Consider the following 21,856-nt stretch of genomic DNA (forward strand, 5'->3'; position numbering starts at 1 on the left):
GAGTTGGCAACGCTTAGATTACATAAAACGTATATATAAATCGTTGATGTAACATCCGTCGTTACACAAACTTTGTCATTAAAATTCCATACCTTATATGTTCGGGAAAAAGCCATGTTACTTTTAATTAGCTAAAATATTTATTAATATGTCATAAGGAATGTCAAACACTTCTAAAACAAGTGAATCGGGCATATACAAAAATGGATCAATAATTAATTTTTTTTTTAATGGCTCTGGCACGATTTGTGCATTAGCCAGCGTCAAGTATAGGATTTTTTATAATTCGTGCTTGTCTTTAGAAATTCGCCCGTGTCCTCCATGTACGGCTTAGGCACTCGCCCGGTACCGCATAACCCTCCCAAAGACCGAGAACAAATTTAAATTAAATTAAAACTTGCCCTCGAACCGGGAATCGAACCCGGTACCCCTCACCTAGCTGCCACTTTATAAAACCGCTAGGCAATTAAATTCTATTATGTACCACATAATTAAATTTTATAACTCCAACTAAGAAAAATTACTACAAAAATATCTGTAAGATGTTTAACGATTGTCTATGACCACATCATTATCTATACTTTATGACATTAACTCTCCACAGATTTTGTTTTTATCGTCATTATACTTCAAAGTAGATTAAAGTTAATAGCAGTAATGCCTAACCTGTTTTGTTACCTGCGTATTCCAATACACATTCCGATGTAATGCGGTATAAATCTATGCGCACGCGTTTATTGTGGGGAGCCCAAGGGATTTTGGGATTAACTCGAACGCGGCAGATAAGGAATGATACCTTAAAAACTATTAAGTATAAAAATGGCTTTTGACATTCTAGTAAAGTTCTTGAATAATTTATTATCAAGGCTTATTTCTAGACTCAAATTGTCTACAGTTTCACGCGTATTTAAGTAAGGTCGAATCCACAATCTCTTCTTTTTCTGTTTCTTTTTTAAAACAATATTAGCTGCTGCGACAAGTGTGATTTCGTCAGCCATTGTTGTCGGTTTGTGTAGCCCGTTTAGGAGTCTGCATCATGGGCCATACTATACATTTTGCAACACATTGCCCAGCCATAAATTGTTCGGCCATCAGCTGCATTAAAATATTTTTGTTATGGCCGGGTAATTAGTTGCCAACAGTGCAGCCATCAATTGCAGCAAAACATGGCCCGTTTAGAAGCGCCATAATAAACGTCTCCATTAGTCAAATTATCGTCCGTAGAAATTTGAGTTCCAAATTAATGTTGGATAAGTATGGTCTTACATATTTTGGAATGTTAGCCAGGTATAGTAACACGGAAATGTATTAATATAATTATACAATTCCTTTATCGTATTTAGAAGCCGTACTTTTATAATAAGGTAAGGGTTTTTTTTATCTAAAAACCATAGTTTCGGAGTAATATTAAAATAAAACGTAATTGTACTTATGTAGACGAGTTAGAAGTTATACTTTGGCGTAAAAAAAAAAACTATCAAAAATTTTATTCTACGTTTGTAGAGAAAATGACACTTACAATAGAAAAATCTAAAATGTTGACTATACATTGTAAAAATTTACTCTCATCATTTTCCCTAACGCCCCAAAAGGTTTATAACTTCAATAAACCAGTGGCGCTACAACCTTTTTAGGTCTGAGCCTCAGATGTCTAGATCTTTTCCATGATCATTTGTCAATCTACGAGAAAAGTATTAAAACTACATTATTAATTATTAAATTGCCATGAAATTAACACTCTATAATGGAAATCAGATTAAAAGCATGGCAAGGTACCAACTTAATGTATTTTTATTAACTTTTTTTAACTGATACATCGTACTTTCTGTAAGTTAATTCCTAAATCTAGAATATAATAATTTAAAGTAGTATTGTGGAATCAGAGAAGTGTAGGCCTAGTGGCTTCAGCACGCTACTCTTATCTCTGAGGTCGTAGGTTCGATCCCCGACCAATGTACTTTCTTTCTATGTACGCATTTAACATTCGCTCGAACGGTGAAGAAAAACATCGTTTTGCCTTTTTTTCGTTTTGCCATCGGCTTGCCTTTAGACTCAAAAAGTCGATGGCGTGTGTCAGGCACAGGAGGCTGATCACCTACTTGCCTATTAGATTAACAAATTATCTTAATACAGATACAGAAATCTGAGGCCTAGACCGTAGCGCCATTGTTTTTTTTATTTTATTTATGAAACGCGTTTATGAGGACATAGTCAACAAAGATGATGCTATGTGGCTTAGAAGACGAGCTTATCTATAATCTTTGCGTTTAAAATTGAGATATGGATGGCCTTGTACCTACTTGGATATCTCTTAATACTTCTAGAAATCCTAGTGTGATTAAGTAACATTCGGGGGAAATATGCCCTGATTATTCGAATACCGCTCTAGTAATTAAGAATTTTAAAGGTTATTTCTCATTTATATACTGAATTTGATGCTTCAAATCCTTTACGTAGGTTGTCAACGTAATCCGATAGTAAATAATATAATGAAAAGCTTATTATATTACTTACTAAAACATATCTATTCACAAAGAATAATCAGAACTTGTGGTTTTTTTCCGAATAATTAAGTTAATGGCTTGACGTTTGAGGTCAATTTGAAATTAATTGAGAGTAATATTAATTTTAATGTTCTATTTATTGCGGTCAAGCAATTAGTATTTGTAAATTAAAAATTAATCTCTAATCGTTTATAGATGCAATTAAATTAAACCGTGATGCACCCAACCTGCCGTTGCATCATTTCATATTAGTTACCAACATTTTCAAAGTTACTAAGGGTCCACCTATATGTACATACATATTTGTATATTATAGAATTGAAAGCACACGAAGCTGGTCGTATTGTTGAACTGTTAAGATGATGATGATGATGACTGCGCCCTTACTCTTACTCCCAATAGTGACTGGGTTCTATCCTGTCCAAGTTTTTTCCATCTGTATCACCTCGTTCATCGCTCCACAACTGAGCGTTTTTAAGGCAGTTTTTGCCGCGCACCACCACTATGTGGCACCAGCTGCCCACAGAAGTATTTCCGAACCAATTCGACTTCCTTCAAGAAAAGAGCGTACCAATTCTTAAATACGTACAAATAATATAAGAATTGACCAATTCATATGACTAATAATGTAAAATGTAAAAAGACAAATTTGCGCGCCATTGTGTGTGGCAGAATAAGCGAACTTACGATTGTACCACCTTACACATTTTTATGCCATATTCTTGCAATAAATAAATTATTATTATTAAAATTCCGGCAGCGCACTCGCGAGCCCTCTGGCATTAAGCGTCCATGGGCGGCGGGTATCCCCCTGTGCCCTGGGTTTGCTCCTTGTTCTATAAAAAAGAAGTTTGTGGGTCTCTTAATATCCTTAGAGCTGATGTCGCAAACCAGTAATGACATCACTTGAGGGTTTCTTCCCCAAATTTTAGGGGAATCAACATGTCTTGCAACTGCAAGTTTTATTCTGCAACTGCTCATCACCTTCTGCGGTGTAATTAGAAATTTAAGGAAGGCACAGAGGAAGGAGTTTGATGATGTCATTTTACGTCGACCCAGGCGACTTAATTTTTATAACGGGAAATTTGCTAAAAAGTTATTGGTACGATACTAATAAACCCAAAATTAGTATTGTCATTGAACAAAAGTAAACTCAAACTCGAACTAACTTTATTCATATACACTTACTAGTAAGTAGACCGGCCAAGCGTTGCTGTGGCTAAGGTTTTTGTTATATTACATAGTGGTAAACTATTCAAGGGAAACGGTAGGAGAACACCAGTCATGGGGACCACCGTGCTTTATTGGTGGTTATGCTATTAAATTGTAGCTTATGTGAAACGTTGGTACTTTCAACACAGCGCCATCTGTTAGAATTGTGACTATTAAATAATAAACAAATATTTTGGAATAAAATAATATTGCGGGTACAAATTGAGATGTAAGCTATCCTATCTTTTAAGTTAGATCAAACTGCACACGGTGTGCAAATTTGATTGGTATCGGTTCGGTAGTTTAGGAGTCCATCGCGGATAAACAACGTGACACGTAATTTATATATATTAAGATAAGATGAACGTCAACAGAAAAGATGTTAAATTGATTTTAAATTTACATTTAGTACCAGTTCGCAAAAAGTAGCATTGCTGTAAGATCTAAGGTTTAAGAGAAACATTATAACATTCCTCAAGACTTAGTTCATGCGGATGCGATCAGTGATGTCATCGAATTATAGAGTACAGTATAAAATCAGTGGTGCTACAAACTTTTTAGGTCTGGGCCTCAAATTTCTGTATCTGTTTAATGATCATTTATCAATCTAATGGGCAAGTAGACGATCAGCCTTGGCGACTTTTTGGGTCTAAGACAAGCCGGTTTCCTCACGATTTTTTCCTTCACCATTCGCGCGAATGTTAAATGCGCACATAGAAAGGCCATAGTCGGGGATCGAACCTACGATCTCAGGGATGAGAGTAGCACGCAGAAGCCACTAGGCCAACACTGCTGCATTTCAGTATAAGTATTTAATTTTATCAATTACAGATCCGTAGAATATTTTCTTATTAAATATATCCTCTGATTTTTCTTATTCATATTTGTTTTTTGATATGGAGACGACTGTAGCGGACTTGCTATTTGATACAATGGTCTTGCGGGCCGCCTCTATTATTATTTTTTACGCCATTGTCTTGTGCATAATATTATGCTGTATATAATAATGACAACGTGCTATGTGTGATGAAACTTAACCTATCGCTGGCCTGTGTTGTTTTACGCCCGAACCCAATAACCTATCTCAATCCATAATCCACCATCTGAGATAGTACCATACCATATTGAATATTTGACACAATTTGAAGTGCGATTAGCTTGTTTGATTGTCTATTTCCTCGTATTATTACAACAATATAGTTCCATTCAAATGGAAATGTTTGCTTGATTATTCTTCAAATGAGTTCATGATAACATTAAATCTTTAGCAAAAACTCTTAGTTGTTTTTGCTGGTTTCTTATGCTTCCTTATAACTTAAAGGTCAGTAAATTAAAATTTAAGTTTTGATTATAGCTTCTGGAGTTGACTATTGGTATCATTATAATTTTATAAGTTGAAATGGAATTTCGCCTGTTTTTAATGAAATTGTGTATTACGTTTGTGCAGGATAAAGTGTCAGTTGAATTAATAAAACGTATTATATGTTTGTCCGTCTGCGACACGATAAAAACAAAAGCCAAAACAGATTTTTTTGTTTCTTAAAACAAATATAAGTTTTTGTTCAATTTGATCACAAAATGTTTAAAGTGTATTCTAGATTTAAACTATATCTTGTTGGATATATGTATCAGACGTTGTTTGCGATGGATCCGTTATCGAATTTGGTCTCCGGTTGTCCAAGGCGTTGGAAGGATAAACGCAGTGTTTCTTATTCGACACCGCCGCCATACACATAATCCTTCGAGACGTTTCTGCAGCACTGGTGCGGTGGAACTCGTGCTCGTAAATAACGCGATATTTCATGATATCCATTTTATAGAGTGACGCAAAGAAAAAAAACAGGAAAATGAAATGAATCATTATTTTCGAGTAATCTGTAAAAAATGAATTTGGAATTCGTATCCAAAGTCATCGACGTCAATTTCATAACTAAGGGCCAAATATATATTTTTTTGAGAGAATTAAGAAACACTTGCAGTTTGTCATGTGTCAACCTTTTTAAGACAAAATTTCATTTGGTTTAAAGTATCACATTAAAGAAACTCTATATTATTTATTTTTCTTTATTCCTTCACAACAGCAAAACAATATTACTTCGACTAACTTACATACAACCTTAAATTACTAACAAATTTAATTAATATTTCAAAATAAGACCATTTTATTGATGAGGCCTTTATGATATTCCAGCGCGCTCGTGTTCGTCGAGTGAAACTATGGGCTCGAGACTTCACGGGCCTGGGTTTGACGTGTGGTGGAGGAGCAAAGGCTGGAGTTTGCATACAGTCAGTACTTCGTAGTGGTCCCGCCGCGGCAGCTATGTTACAACCAGGTTAGAAATACATTTCTATGACTCGCTATTTATCTGTTTATTTTACTGATAAGTATTTTACAGAATAAGAAATGAAGTTATGTTGATGCTTTGTTTTTTTTTTAAATCATTTATTCGCCGGAAACAAGTCCATAGGCTTTATGCTTTGAAGGAAGTAGGGTTGCTAGATCCCGGAAGTCGAATTTATATGATTATATCTTAGCGACAATCTTGCATTGAAATTTATCTTCTGCATCAATTATTATTATTTTAATATTATTATTTTTTATTATTATTCTACGAGCTATCCCATACGTAGTTTTAAACCCAAATATGTATACGTGAATCCTTCAGTTAGTTTCTGCGCCAATGGATCTTTAATTATATATTATGAACACTATCCCGTACGCTATGTCCTTAATCCAAATATGTTTACGTGAATACGTGAGTCAGAGAAAACTGCTTATAAAATAAAAAAAGTCCAAGCTACTAAAGAGTTTATATATATATTATATATATATGTTACTGTAAAAGCTCGAACTGCAGTAAATCCTAAGATATTCCAGTAAAACCTAAGATCTACCAATTCCTAATGGTAAATGTCCCAAAAGGTTTGCGATTCGAACTCTTACCACCATTCCATTGGTAAATCTTAGGATTTACATTAATGACACGGTAAATGTTGAAAAACAAAAATAATTATTAAGTTAGACTAGATTATGTAAGCGAGAACTACTGATTCAGTTAGAAAGATATGATAGAGATTGAGATATTCAGAGACATACGTTATGTGTGCTTTCAAAATAATTTAAATAAGTTGGTATTAGTTTGTACTTATTACTATCATATGATACGTTACTACGATATGATAGTTTTGTCTAATAGTACATTAAAGTAAATAATTAAGAATTACTCATTGTTTTATTCCTAAAACCAACATCTACCAGCTGACAGTGGTAAAACCTAGCATATACTAAATTCGGATGGTAAAAGCTCGAAAAAATCGTCGTATTTTCAGAAATACTTACATTTACCAACTCATGTCGGTAAATCCTAAGACTTACACTTAAATCTTAAGATTAACTGTAGTTCGAACTTTTACAGTAACATATATATATATTAATTAAATTACAGGGGACAAAATAAAGAGTATCAAAATCGAATTCACTGGTACACCATTAGAAGACGCGGTGTCCATTTTGTCCTTGGCTTCCCCGTACCCGGTAGAGCTTGAGGTCATTGAGGGTGGTCGGGTCAGCGGCGAGGGCTGGGTGGTTCACCATCCACTGATGAAGAGAGCTGGATCTACTGGCGATGTTAGCACGGTAAGTTGCCTTTATTACTCTGCTGTCATAGCGTTATTTCATGGGACAAATGTGCTCGTCACAACTTGCAACAACAGTTTTAAATTCCCATCTGGGGCGACCAAATACTTTCTCTGATTTACCGGAGTAAGTACATTTACTCCAGAGTATTATCAATTTTTGGAGATTATGGACCCCCCCCCCCATGTAACGCGCCGTAACGTTTTTCTGTACCCAATAGTAAAACGTTTCGTGACGATCCAGTGACTTTTTATACCTAAAAGTTACCCAGTACTTTACACCATTATGTGGTGTAAAGTACTGGAAAGTCGAAAATAATATTAACAATAACGAGTAATTCAATCCCCGCCCCGCATCGTAACGTTTTTCAAAAGGACGCCCCCTCCCAAAATTCGTTACGTATACTTGAACGCTCCCTTAACGGGAACGCGATTTTATAATATTATCTCCAAACCAACTTGAATTAGGATCCTACATGAAACGAGCTCCCAACCGAGAGAGGAACCAAGTCTTAAAAGCCCGGCAACGCACATTTAGAGCGTCCACAGACGGCTGTATCACTTTACAACGGGTGAGTGCCTGTTTCTCTCCCTCTGTTGTCTATTAAAAAACTCGACGTTTTGACTACTAGTCAATCATCAATAGTCACACTAAAAAGAACCCGTCCTTTCCTAGTAAAGATAACAAAATTATTGTAAATTGTCTAAAGAGGTTTCAATTGAAGTCCTTACCATAAATATGTGATAACTCATGACAAAATGGCGCGTTTTGTAACACATTAGTGTTGAAAGATGTAATTAAGTAAATTTATATGCTAAATGCTGTTTTGTTCGAATTATTCAGAAACATAATTGACGTAACATTTAAATATGCGTTATAAATTCAATTAGCAATGTAACTAGACCGAGACTCCAATTCTATAGTCACTGCATTATATTCCTTAACTCCCAGAAGTGTAAGTGACAACCAAATATGAATAATACAATAGACTAACCGTACAACGTTGTAGCTATGCATACTGTATGCCCATAGACTATTCAAGGATCAAAGAGTGAACACGAGTAAAAGTAGGGGAAATTAGAATATTTAACCATAATCCTACTCCATAAGAGCTGTACTAAGGGAAGCTAAGCAATGCAATAAAGAATACGACTGAGAAGAGATCATAATTCTCAAGTTTCTAGCAAAAACCGCTTCAATTCATGTTTTAATCGGGGAGTTTTGATGTTATTTTATAAAGCTAGATGAGGTTGAAAGATTGAGGTCGCATTTTATTAGCGTATGAATGCGTGATCTTCTATTCACGTAAAAAACTTCCAGAACAATTATATCTTAATATATATAAATTACGTGTCACGTTGTTTGTCCGCTATGGACTCTTAAACTACTGAACCGATTTTAATCAAATTTGCACACCGTGTGCGGTTTAAAGATAGGATAGCTTACATCTCAATTTATACCCGCAATATTATTTAATTGCAAATTATTTGTTAATTATTTGATAGTCACAATTGTAATAGATGGCGCTGTGTTAAAAGTACCAACGTTTCACATAAGCTACAATTTAATGGCATTACCACCAAAAAAGCATGGTGGTCCCCATGACTGGTGTTCTCCTACTGTTTCCCTTGAATAGTTTACTATTATGTAATATAACATAATCCTTAGCCACAGCAACGCTTAGCCGGTCTGCTAGTGTATATATAGGTATATATAGATTTGTCAAACGACGGTGCGAAAAATTTATTGAATTTCACGCGGAAAAGTCTTAGCACCTGCTTGTACTAATTAAAAACATGTACCTAATTGATTAACGGCCGTTCAGTCGTTCTGACGAAATGTGTCTGATTCTTCGGAAACCAAGGACTTATTACACTAAAGCCACGAAATATAGCAACGCCTCCATGAAAGTGATGACGATATAAATTAAATATATCTTAATTAAAGTATTTTAACTTTTGTTACAAACAAAATAAGGATGTGTTTCCGATAACAACGGTGTTGTAGTTAGGATGTTGTCATGTTCGGAATTCAATCACATTGTTGATTATGGAATGTCTATTGTGTTGAAGCTCATTAAAGAAAATGTATGGACGAACGTAATGCGCACTTACATTTCATTTTCATTCAAATATGTACAGTTTATATTATATAAAGACTAAGCTTTAAAAGATATGATTCACATAATATATTAAATGATGTTATATAAGTCACACGACAATTACAAGTAGCAGGTGTATTTTAATAGATACATTCTACATTTTAAATAATTTGTTTTTTTTTCATTTCAGCTGGAAAAAGAAGGGAAACTCTTACATCCTCCACGCTCACCGGACCCGTCGCACTCAAACAACTCTACATTAGAAACGAAAAGTAAAGGTGGCATTAAGAAAATACTTGCGGATAAGATCATCACGTCCACAACACTCGAAAGGAACAAGAAAGAGAAAAAGGAAGGACCCACAACACTGGAACGAGAAAATGAAAAGAATTTAAAACTGGCAAATAAACAAAGACATTCAGATATCCCACCAACTTTCAGTAAACCAGAAAGGAACAAAAGCAGACACTCTACGGGAAGTGACGTACAAATAATTCAACCAGAAAACGGAACAGCATATAACATTGAAAACGCCGAAGTCCAAAAGAGAGAAAGTGACCCTAAGAAAGGCATGAAGTTCGGAATTCGTGTCCTTCCACCTAACGTACCTGATGATGGCGTACTTAAGCAGAAACACGTCGAAAATGGTGGGGTTACACAAGAAAAGATTGCGGTAGATGAACCAGATAAACCTGAGCCACAAAGACCTGCTCCTACCACACACTTTAAGCACGAAAATGAAGTCGAGCATAAAAAACCAGTCGTTGCTAAACGTAGAGAAAAGATGGCGCCTCCAGTGCCAAACGCAAGAGTAAAGGTAAATGAAAGCGATACAAATATCAGCCAAGAAACGAGTAAAATTTCAGACTCCTCTCAATCTTTTACCAGAACGGATTTGAATTCAAGTGGAATTAAAAGAGATGAAAATGGCATACCTCAGGAATTACCTCAACATATGTTCGATGCAGCTAAAGCTGCTCGAAACAACAGAAAGAGTTCCGCCGATCTCATTCAAGAGAAGGAAAGGAAGGATGAAGCGCCTAAACCTGCAAAGAAGTCTAAAGGAAAAGCACCCTCACCACCAGCTGTTGAAAAAAATAAAACGGACGACAATATAATGGAGCAAATGCAAAACGTTAACGACTTTTTGAAATATGAAAAGCAACATTCGAGTTTGCTATTTGATACTTCCGCATCAACCACAACTTCAGGGCTTTCATATAACACTTCAACACCAAAAGTGAATAAGACTAAGCCACGCTTAGAAGAATCTATCAATTTCAGTCAAGACGATATTGACGACATTGTAACTAAACCGTTTAAGCGAGAGAGCGATTCACTGAATAATTTCTTCCAGGATTCGAAATCTAATTTATCAAACCTGGATGGGCTTTCTGTAGTGTCTCTTAATAACAGTGACAAAAGTGAAAGGGGCTCCACGACTATCGAGTTAAATAATAGCGATATTACAATTCATAGTTCGCCTCTAAATGAAACAGCACGATCTGAGTCCGACGACGTATCTATGGAAGACAATGAAAGGAAGGCTGCATCTTTAGGCGATCTTTCAAGATTTGACCTCAGAGTTAAAACAACAAAGATAAGCACAGGTACTCTGGAAAGAGCTCAGAGTTTAGATATATCTGCCGATGATGAAGAAATTCAGGAAACCACTTTGTCGCCTAAAAAACGAAAGGCTATGTCTGTGGTAGAAACTACATTTTTCGACTCCGGTACAGAAGATGTTTTGTCAGAAAATCCTGAGAAGAGTGTTCTATTAAAACAGAAAGAACCTCGCTTGAGCTTGAACATAGCAAAAACTTCAGCTATTGAAGGTTTGAACACATTCCAAAGAAATCGTCTAAAAAAGGGTTCTGAATTTGGAAACTTAGAAGATGCAATCGTTAAGGGGTCATCAAGCTCCATAGATTCAGAGAAGCATAGCTCTCAAGAAATCCACAAAACGCGATCCCACACCAGCTTAGATACAACCCAAGAAAGCGAACATGAATCATCAGATCATTTGGCAAAAAGAATAATGGATGAAAACATGAGAGTTCATTTGAAGCTTGTGTCAGAATTCGCGAAATCTACTTCAGATGGTGGCAACGTCAGTTCTTTAGAAAGCTCCCAACAAGCTCACAAAGTTGACTCTGCTAACGATACAAAATCTACAGCAGTTAATTACCAAGAGAAGGTCACAATGAGTTACGATACCAATGTACCTGACGATATGAAAGTTTCTCGGAACTCATACGTAAACAGCTTGGAAAGGCCTAAATCAGAAATGATGAAAAAATTACTGGCTAAAAACCCTATTTTCAATGTTCATATCGATCAAAATTCCCAAAAGCAACAAGTTACTACAAGTAAAGATACACCTACACCTATGACAGATTCACATAAATCTGCTTTGCACCAACCGGATATAGTAAACTTTGATTTGAAGACTTCGGAACCAAAAGGTAGAGATTATGATGAGTTTGTCAGCAATATAAGAGTAGGTTCGAATAATAACAGTTTAAAGTTAAATCGGAGATCACAAGAAATTCTGACAACAGAGTGGAGTGAAGGTAAAGAGGATCAGGATATACAAACCACCAATGTCGTAACTATATCTACAAACGATAAAAGTGTACCTATGGAAAAGAGAACTTACACGAAGTCTATAGAGATTGGTGAACCAAGTATTAAACTTATACCAGATTTAGTTGACGGAATCAAAAAGACTGGCGAGAAAGAAACTAGGACATTATACATGGAGCCCGCGAACGTATCATTGACGATGCAACAAGAACCTGTTCAAAAAACTGTCACTGTTAATGTTTCTGAAGATGAATTTGGCAACAAGGTTATCACACAAAATGTCGAGAAGGTTTCTACAAAATATATCACGACGAGAACGGAAGCTCCTGTACAAGTTGAGCAGATTACATTTGGTATGATGAAGGGATCAGGAAACATAGACGAAATCGATTTGGAAGAAGGAAACGTTCAGGACATAGATAGTAAAGTGCTTGAAGAAATAAAAAGACAAAACCCTAACATGCACTTCACGACAGATGAACCATCGTATACTAGAACGGAGACTATAATATTAAACACAGCAGATATGGATGAAAGTCAAGCGAAATTGCTTATGGAAAGATTGCAAAACGACCCCAGCTTTATGGCACAAAAAACTCCTGAGGAATTGTCTAGACTTGGTATTAGAATAATACAGGACTTAGAAGACAAACAAATCGCTTCCGAAGACGGGCTCGAAGTAACTAAAACAAGATATTCCATTAATCCTTCCGCCATATCAGAATCCGAAAAGCAATGTAAACTTACATCTAAAGATATACAGGAAGAACATATAACAGAAATTCAAGTACTCACGCCACGTTCCGAGAAAACTGTGAGCCAAAAAGAAGACAAAGTATCAAACAGACAACGAGCACATCCAACTGTTACCAACTACCAAGAACCAATGTTATCATATGAGCTCGACATCGAACTATTGAACGATTTCATATCAAACGAACGCCATCATTCAGCAAAACAGCATTTTGACGCGGCAAAACGAACGAAAACGACTCACAGCACAAGCGAACCAAAGAAACGCCATTCAGACTTCGACTTACCAAGAAACAGCCATATTAAATTCCGAACAGCAACCTACGAATCCCCAAAAGGCACAATCGTCACGAGCACAGATTTAGAAAATCGACGCTTATCGCAAATGGATCAAATGCAATTGCGAGCGCCGAGTGAAGTGCCAACTGTTTCAAGTCCTAAACCGGTAATTTTAGCTAAACCGAGTAATATTCCGGTGAAGGCGTCCGACAAAAAACCGCTAGCGGGTTTGGTGTCTTCTAAAATACCGGTGTTCTCCACACAAAAGTCTTTAAGTCAAGAGAATCTGACTGATAAACAATTTTCACTGCCTCGTTCTCCACCCTTAACATTAAGCACCAGCACGGGAAATATTTCTGTTACGTCCATCAAAAGTAGCTCGCGAAGTCCAAGTGGCGGGCAATTGTAAAAGACGTAGTGCCTTTGCGAGATAATTTACAGATTCACCTAAAAAAACTAAAATTTATTACCGAAAGGTAAAAGTAACTTCTTTAATTTATCCAAATTTAAATTTCTGCTTCTCATTTTTATTGTCTTTCTTCTATCTTTTTTCACTGTTAAATCCTTATCATTATAAATATCTGTTAAAAATCGGATCGCATTTGGTGACTGCAACTATGGCGGGAAAATATATATTTATATGCGAGTTCTGGAGTTTAATGACCTTTATTTCTTAATGAAAAAGTGCCTTATTATATTATTCGTAAGTCTTGAATAACGTAGTTCGGTTGTGAGAGAAAATTGTAGTTTTTAGTTATATGTCACAAGAGAAATTTCACAAACACTCCGTCCGAAAAGAGTATTACCATTGTAGTGTTATTGTACGTAGGTTAAATCGGTAACCGTTCTAATTATGCTTGAATAAGGTTAGGCGGCAATATATTGGTTTAACGGTAAACCTTTAAAAGTAAACTTAAGTCTATAGAACGCCTTTAAACTTTAATTTGGTTTGGGTTAAAGGGAAATACTAGATTACCTAGTATAAAATGTACACCTCGATCTATTACCAATTCCAAGTAGACTTTATTGATTTGAGATTTAGAATACCACTGTAGCGTGGTTGTACCGAACAGTCTTCCAAACGCAATGTTGCCAACATTGACTTAGTTTTTGAGAATTTTTCAATGAATTTTTGAATGTACTTAATTATTTAAGGCGTTATGTACTTTATAGAACTTTCACGTTCACTATCACTGGATAATGAAATTTCAGAAGATAATTCTGACACCAAATTTACGAAATTCTTAACAATATTGTACATTATCTTTTGACTTTATAAAATTTATTCCACACATGTTATTTGAAAATAATTATTATTATTGTAAAACATTTCTTTTGATACTACACACTACTACTATAACACTGAAATCGAAAGACGACTACCAGAATTATATCTATTTTAAAATACTTTTAATTTGAATTCTTTCGACATTCTGATGATAGTGAAAATGGTTAGTTCTTATAGTTATGTGATCATGTTTTGTTAAGTAAAAGTTTTTATATAGTTATGTTCATCGCGTTATTAACACTTATTAATCACAATTATACAAATCGTATTTTAATATTGTATTATATTATGAAATAAATACAAATTATAATGTTCGTTTGTCTTTTATTTTTTATTTGAAGTGTTTGGGCAAATGTTGAGGCTCTGCTTTATGGTCCAAATACATCCATTTAAGTTTTATATAGAAAAACCATTGATGTTTTTGTACTAGCGGTTGTGAGAGATTGACCCAACCAAATATACTTTTTATTATATACTGCTCAAAACAATTAGCGGAAAAAGATTTTTCTCCTTTCTATTGCTTAAACTAAAATTAGATTTAAATTAACTTGTACGCTATTTTTTACCTTGTTAATTACTACAATTAATAAAAAAAATCAATTTGTATTTTTTTTATTAAAAAAAATTAAAATGTGCATTGTAGACGAAAAACTAATTGGTGATAAAAAAGGTCCATCAAAGAAATATTCTTATATCGTTTGAATATTCGTCTTTAGTGACTTTCAGTAACGTGTGCCCATGAGCCCTAATGCTTCGTATGATCCTCCGAATATCTTCTTGTGGAATTCGCTCCCATTCTTCAATCAACGCTTCAGTGAGCTGCTGCAGTGTTTGAGGTGCAATCGGACGCTTCCGGATGCGCCTGTCAAGCAAGTCCCAAATGTGTTCAATTAGATTTAGGTCAGGGCTCATGGAAGGCCACTCCATTACACGAATTTCCTGCTGTCGTAAGTAATCTGACGTGAAGGCTGCAGTATGCGGCCTGCAAAAATCTTGTTCCGCTAATTGTTTTGAGCAGTATATAAGTATAAAAACATCTCGTCGAACAATTCAAAGCGAAAAAAAAACAAGTTCAGAATAAATTAATTTTATTCAACGCACGTTATATTCTTACATAAACTATATCGAAAAAGTTAAAATAGAAAACATTACATACTTGGAAAGGCCACCATTTAATAGAAAACGTGAATGATTAAAATAATTCCTTTTTAATCTTATTACATATTAACTTCCGATTATCAAATTTCTCTAAAAAGGAAAAATGTCTTAACACTTAACTTTCCTTAAAACAATATTGCTTTAAATTTACAATTGGTGTTATTGAGCATCGGCTTGGAAGCCATTATCGTGGCTATTGACAGATGACAATACGATGTCGGTAGGATTGAGGGAGACATCACTATTCTCCCATGACGTCTTCATACTGTTTCCGGAAGCAATCTCCCACTGGGAAGAAGTCCCAGCATCTTTGCGTGTACATGTTCCATACGAATGTTTCTTGACCTGAAATAAATTAATTTTAGATAATTTTATCACATTAAGATATATATATATATAATATGTAAGTATAATATGTATATATGTATTTTTTTTAATAAGAGGGGCAAATAAGCATACGGGACGCCCATTATAGTGGGTACGTTGCTGGCCTTTCAAGAAGGAAGTCATGCAGACGAGAGAGATGTGTTTGTCATCGTAAATAATTAAAAGCAGGGACAATCAAGCTTGTAAAAGTTAAGAGGCATTTTAGTCTCAGCATAAATACAAATCCTAAAATATACTAAAACTGGTTTAGCGGTTTCAGTACGTGGTTTACATACCTGTATATTCAGTGTCGGGTTTGTTGATGAGATGCATCAAGAAGAACATGTAATTTGCGAGATTGTGCTCCCGTTGCACGTGTGTGTCGAAACCGTGCGGCACCTGTCATGTCAAATTATTGTCTATGATTTTAGGTATTACTTGGCTGAAAGAAAAATCTGGGAAAAATAGTTATTCTTTAGGTCAATATAGGTGTATACTAGAAAAACTGTCAATTTAAACATTTTTGTCTAATATTGTCTATCTAGATAAAATCTAAAAGCATAAAACAGTATTATAATTAACAAGGAGGTTAACCTTAGTTTTGCATCTATTTTCTATCTATGTGTGCAAATAATATTCGTATGGTAAATGAATTGTAAGGGAATTGACATGTTTATGATCTATTATCACCTACTTGTTTACACAGATTATATCAAATACACAGAAATTCTACTCTATGCCTCATTGCCGCTCAATCATCAATGAGATAGAGGTCGCGAGTAGAGAACTTTAGACATACTTGGAAATAATGGAGCTAATCTTAGGTAATTACTTATATCGGAATGATGGCGTTTATCTGAAACCATTCCAGTTTATTGGATGGAAAGGCCATCAAATACTACATAGACTATATATTCCCGAAACAAAATGTAGATTTTTTTTGGAATCAAAGTTGGATGACAGATTTTGGGTTGTCTTAATAACTATTGCCAAAGCCTGACCTTATCAAAGTAGTCCTTATTGATGCCACAAATGAAGCAGTTGGACTCCATGTCTTCTTTGACTGACTCCAGTTGGTCACGGAGCTCTCCGAACGCATCAATGATCAAACCTGAAAGATTGTTTTATAGTAATAAATTCATGTATTCCATCAAAAAAGGTTAATACCACTTTAATTAATAATACGATCCTAAAAATGTATTAAAAAAAGTAAATTAAAAAATGTTTGTCTGTAAAGTTAGTTTACGGACGAGAGTTTAACGTGACAACATCATAACAAAACATGATTGCATACTAACACTTACATCATTACAGAGAGATAGATGTGGCGCAATTGTACAATGAGCGTAGCGGTACAATGAGCATAACGGGACAATGAGCGTAACGGGCCAATGTGTCATGATTTTTCGTGCGTGTGTCGTTGTCACATTAGAAATATGTGCTTTTACAAGCACAGTCGTACCGTGAAATGTACATAATATATCTTAAGTACTAAAATAAAAAAAACTAATCGCGTCAGTATTAAAAGATTATTTAATAACGCTGTATGCTAAAACACCAATTTAGATGAACATACTCTTCTTAGTGGTTAGAAATTCTACTAAGAGAATATAAACTATTTAAAACTCACCCTGAAGGATAGCCAGCAGGATAATGATGACGAAGAAGAAGAAAGATATGTCGAAGATGATGCGGTACACCTCCGAATCGTCTCCATCAGGAGGTTCGAGCTCGTCCCCGATACCTCCTCCTGCACGTACGCCTTTGTATAGGTTGAACACGAAGCACTGAAATTACACATAGTAATTATATGCGATATATATGTTCAATAATCTACCATTGTAAGAGAAGCTTATTAAAAATAAAACTGAGTTGTATGTATGTCTAGGTAGTCATCGATATATCCACTAAAAGTATAAAATGTTTACAAATATACATTTTGGAATTTTATTATTTTAAATTATAAAACTTACAGAAAGCATGTCATGGCAATTCCTGTTGATTTCGTCATCCTCTTCTTGAACGTAGAATTTGCGGAAGAAGTTGAACGCTATCACCGTGTAGATGTATACTATGATTGTTAACAGCATCACAGTTAACACCAACTGCAACAAAGTTAAATAAAAACAGTGTTAAGAAAATTATTGAGTTGGCTACCTAAACCTTTAACCGTGTGTTGAACCTAATGTTAATATGGCATCAGAAACCAATATGGAAGACGTGTTCCAACCCACGCTGGATGGCAAAGTAAAATTAAAATAAAAAAAAACGAGATAAATAAGTGAAGTCAAAGGTAGTCTAACTATATGTTATCTATATATATAATACCCCACTTTAACTTCGGTCAAAGACGCGAATCGAAAGAATACGGTGGCTGTTTTAGTCATTTGAAATCGGCAATACTTTTTCAGATATTTCTTCTAGATTTTTTTTATTAAAGGTCTTTTCAGAGGAAAATGGTATGGACAATGTTTATTTTAGTGATGAGTCACACTTTCACCTCGAAGGGTACGTGAATCGTCAAAACCGTTACTGGTCATCAAGCAATACAAAACAAAAACATCAGAAAATATTATTCAGCCCCAAAGTTACTGCACTAATATATTATAATTATAATATTACAAAAACAATTTGTTTTTTTTATAAATATTTAAAGTTTAAAATCGGCGCTGTGACACCCTTTATAATCTTAATAAGAAACGTTACCTGTTTTCCATTATGCGTGACGGACTGTAGAATGGTTCTTAGCGTCTTGAAACCGACGGCGACATCCAGCAAATGGGCGGCAAAGAAGAAGTTGTTGAAATTGCCCATCACGGAGAAACTGAAGTACCAGAGGGAGTAGAGGAACGAGTTGTCTGTGATAGTGACACCCGCCTTCCACACTTGGTAGCGCCAGTCGATGTTAACGATGCTGAAATTAAATAAAATACTTTTTAAATATTCAATAGGCGTACACGTCAGAAAAAAATAATGAGTGTCTATTTATTTATCAATAAGAAAACATGACAGAGACATCCCAAATACATATGTATAAATATAGAAAGTTATAATTAAAGAAGTGTTCTTAAATTGTTTACAGATACGTTTTATACACACACACAACTAAAAATAACACTAAACAATAATAATATAATGGACACGAAAATTTAAACACAGCACGAGACAAAAAATTAAACAAAATCTAATTAAATGTTCTAATCGCGTTGGAACATAATATGAACCTCATCCAAAAAATAATCTGAATGGGTTTTTATAACATTATCAGTTTATTCACATTGTCTTGTTTCCGCTTGAACGTCAGATTTTTCTGAACAACAAGGAGCCCTTAGCACGAACTTTACTATAGTCGAGTGTCCGTATACGTGAAAACGATTCCTTACAATGAATAATTTACACGATTTTTATTCGAACAAGTATATGTGCTTTTGTTTAGTTCCAAATGTGCATATAAAGCGTTGCTCAAGGTTTTATTAAAAAAAAGTGTGCGTGTACTTATGTACGCGCGTAAGAAGTTATTCTCTGGCATTATTAAAAATAGTTTTTGATTGCATGCAAATAATTAATTACAATTAAATAATCAAAGACTGAAAAAGGAGTCATTATAGTCAATAAAGTTCAGTTTACATTTGAAAAATTAAATAAATAAATATTTATTATTATTCTCTTACATTAAGTGTAACATAAATTCTATTATTATTCGAATGTTGTTTTTAAATTATGTCCAATGCCGTAGCATCTTCCGTGGGCAACTTCATTCTGTTAATTTTGTGTCACGGTGCGCGCGCATCGTAAAATTTCACTCTCATCAATTTTTCAGAACGCGCCTAAAGAAGTATAACTTCAAAAATAAGATAATATTATTGTTAATAAATACTTACTAGTTCCATAGTCCTTTATTGCCTTCATCTTCTTGGGCCGAGAAAGAAGTCTTTTCCATTCCCAACATGTTGGATATGGAGTCAAAGTCGTAGGTCTCAGAATACTTGGCCCGGACTTTCTTCTTTATAAACTTGTCCCAATAGTTCACCGGGAATGATCTGAAAGATGTCTTTATTTGTAAAAAATAAACGTTACACTTATATTGATTCAGTGTAACTCGTCCAGTCTGAATTATAAAGAAAGAGAACACAATGGTAGGAAACTTAAGATTTTAGAAGTCTATCCACTCATTTCGGTAGATTTTACTCCTTTAGATTAAAAGTTTTCAAACCCGACTTATGTGACCTTATATTAGTTACGTTATATATTAGGTTACATATATAACGGGTGTTTTTGTAGAGGTATAGAACTTAAGTTGGCATTACTTTTCAAGATTTAACAGCTGTCAAATGAATTGAAGTTTGGTTTGGCAATTCATCATGATATAAGGGAGCGTTCAAGTATAACGTCACGCAATTATTGGAGATAATTGACCCACCCATGTAACGCATCGTAACGTTTTTCTGAACCCAAGTATAGTAACGTTTTACAAAAGGACCCCCCCCCCAAATACGTTACGTAATACTTGAACGCTCCCTAAGTAGTAATAAAAAGCACAACCCAAAAATGAACAATCATCTTACACTTGTAGCTAATAAATTGTGAACGTAATTTTTGGCAGTAATAAGTTAGCCTTTAGTTTTTCATACATTCACAAATTATAATATAACATTTTCCTTTCCGAAAATATACAATAAGTCGACATCACTTATATACTTATCTATTATATACTTTATAGGTAAGAACCCATAAATAACTCAAGTTACAGTTTTAGTTCAGCATCGCAACCCCTAATTTATGTTATAAGCTCTTGTGTTAAACGATTGAAGACAGTTGACACTTAGCTTCAAACAAAGTTTTATTTATTTGAACATCCCCCCAACAACTGCCACCGAACTTAACACCCGTTATGTTTAACATAACAACCGAGATCATCAAGAACGTATAAAGAATCTAGCCGTAATTGGTTTTAAAACAAGTTAACACTTAAGTATTGGGTAAGAGCTCCAATATATATTTTGACTAACTTGGCAGAAATAACAAGTTTGTCCCAATGGCTCTTGAGGTCGTCATCTTCCGGTTGTTCAGCGATGTAGAGACCGTCAAACTCCAGGCGACGAGCGATGTCCTTTTCACGTTTGAATATGGCAAGAGGCACCTGGAACGAGTATTTTAATATTCATAAATGGAATCCCTCAAGGCAACACATCAAATCAATTTCCATAAGAATCTATACCCCCTAGTTTTAAAAGAGTACCGAGAGTTTTTTACGCCGGCTTTTTCTCTCGGACTACACCCTCTGTCTTCTTTGCCGATGAGTAGGGATGCCTACAAATTGAAATTTAATGACGTGGAATAAGTGATACATGTATCTTATGTTCTATAATGAACATATTTTATTTTATTTTTATTTAGTAAGTTATATGGATAGTGTACAGTTCCCCCAATCAAATGGGAGGATCCTCAACCAGTTTAACCACTGGCTGGTGGCTAAGGTAGAAAAGGTTTTAATAAAGCCGCGTTCGGAATAACTCTGTTAGCGCGATTCAGAGTATGACGTTGTCGCAATTTGTAGTTCAAATTGTAGGTGGCGCTTTTTTTTAATGTAATAGGAGGCAAACGGGCAGAAGGCTCATCTGATGTTAAGTAATACCGCCGCCCATGGACACTCGTACTGCCAGAAGGCTCGTAAGTGCGTTACTGGCCTTTTATGAATTGGTACGCTCTTTCTTGAAGGACCCTAAGTCGAACTGGTTTGCGCAGGAAAAACTGCCTTAAGAAACGCTCAGTTGTGGAATGACGGACGTCGAGGTGAAACGGATGGTATTTTCTATTCTGCCTTGACGTCCAGTGATAAAACTCAGCTGCAGGTATTAGTCCGAACAACTCCTCTGAACACTGCATGGTAAATCCGGTAGAAGATGTAGAGCCACATCTCTACGCAACGCCAAGGTATGAAGCCGCACGAAAAGTGAGTGGTCACATTTAAA

At 35.1% G+C, this 21,856-nt stretch overlaps 2 protein-coding genes across 9 annotated transcripts in view; one reads left to right on the top strand and one right to left on the bottom strand.

The window, feature by feature from the left end:
• LOC125052724 overlaps nucleotides 1-13,542 on the top strand; it is a 57,671-nt gene extending 44,129 nt beyond the window's left edge. The window contains exons 3-5 of the mRNA XM_047653721.1: nucleotides 5,908-6,049; nucleotides 7,163-7,353; nucleotides 9,645-13,542. Of these exons, the coding sequence (XP_047509677.1) occupies nucleotides 5,908-6,049; nucleotides 7,163-7,353; nucleotides 9,645-13,481 (4,170 nt within the window). The 3' untranslated portion in view covers nucleotides 13,482-13,542. The remainder of the gene's footprint in view (nucleotides 1-5,907; nucleotides 6,050-7,162; nucleotides 7,354-9,644) is intronic.
• Nucleotides 13,543-15,431: 1,889 nt separating this feature from the next.
• Nucleotides 15,432-21,856, bottom strand: part of LOC125052646 (ryanodine receptor) — a 109,181-nt gene continuing 102,756 nt past the window's right edge. For all 8 annotated transcript variants that reach the window (XM_047653603.1, XM_047653602.1, XM_047653606.1 and 5 more), the window contains 8 exons: nucleotides 20,894-21,024; nucleotides 19,766-19,924; nucleotides 18,591-18,798; nucleotides 17,858-17,989; nucleotides 17,515-17,671; nucleotides 16,886-16,995; nucleotides 16,181-16,283; nucleotides 15,432-15,863 (listed from right to left, as the gene is read on the bottom strand). In XM_047653603.1, coding sequence (XP_047509559.1) covers nucleotides 15,760-15,863; nucleotides 16,181-16,283; nucleotides 16,886-16,995; nucleotides 17,515-17,671; nucleotides 17,858-17,989; nucleotides 18,591-18,798; nucleotides 19,766-19,924; nucleotides 20,894-21,024 — 1,104 coding nt within the window. In that variant the 3' untranslated portion in view covers nucleotides 15,432-15,759. The remainder of the gene's footprint in view (nucleotides 15,864-16,180; nucleotides 16,284-16,885; nucleotides 16,996-17,514; nucleotides 17,672-17,857; nucleotides 17,990-18,590; nucleotides 18,799-19,765; nucleotides 19,925-20,893; nucleotides 21,025-21,856) is intronic.

This window comes from Pieris napi, chromosome 9, assembly GCF_905475465.1.
Source record: "Pieris napi chromosome 9, ilPieNapi1.2, whole genome shotgun sequence".
In the NCBI taxonomy this organism is placed as follows: domain Eukaryota; kingdom Metazoa; phylum Arthropoda; class Insecta; order Lepidoptera; family Pieridae; genus Pieris; species Pieris napi.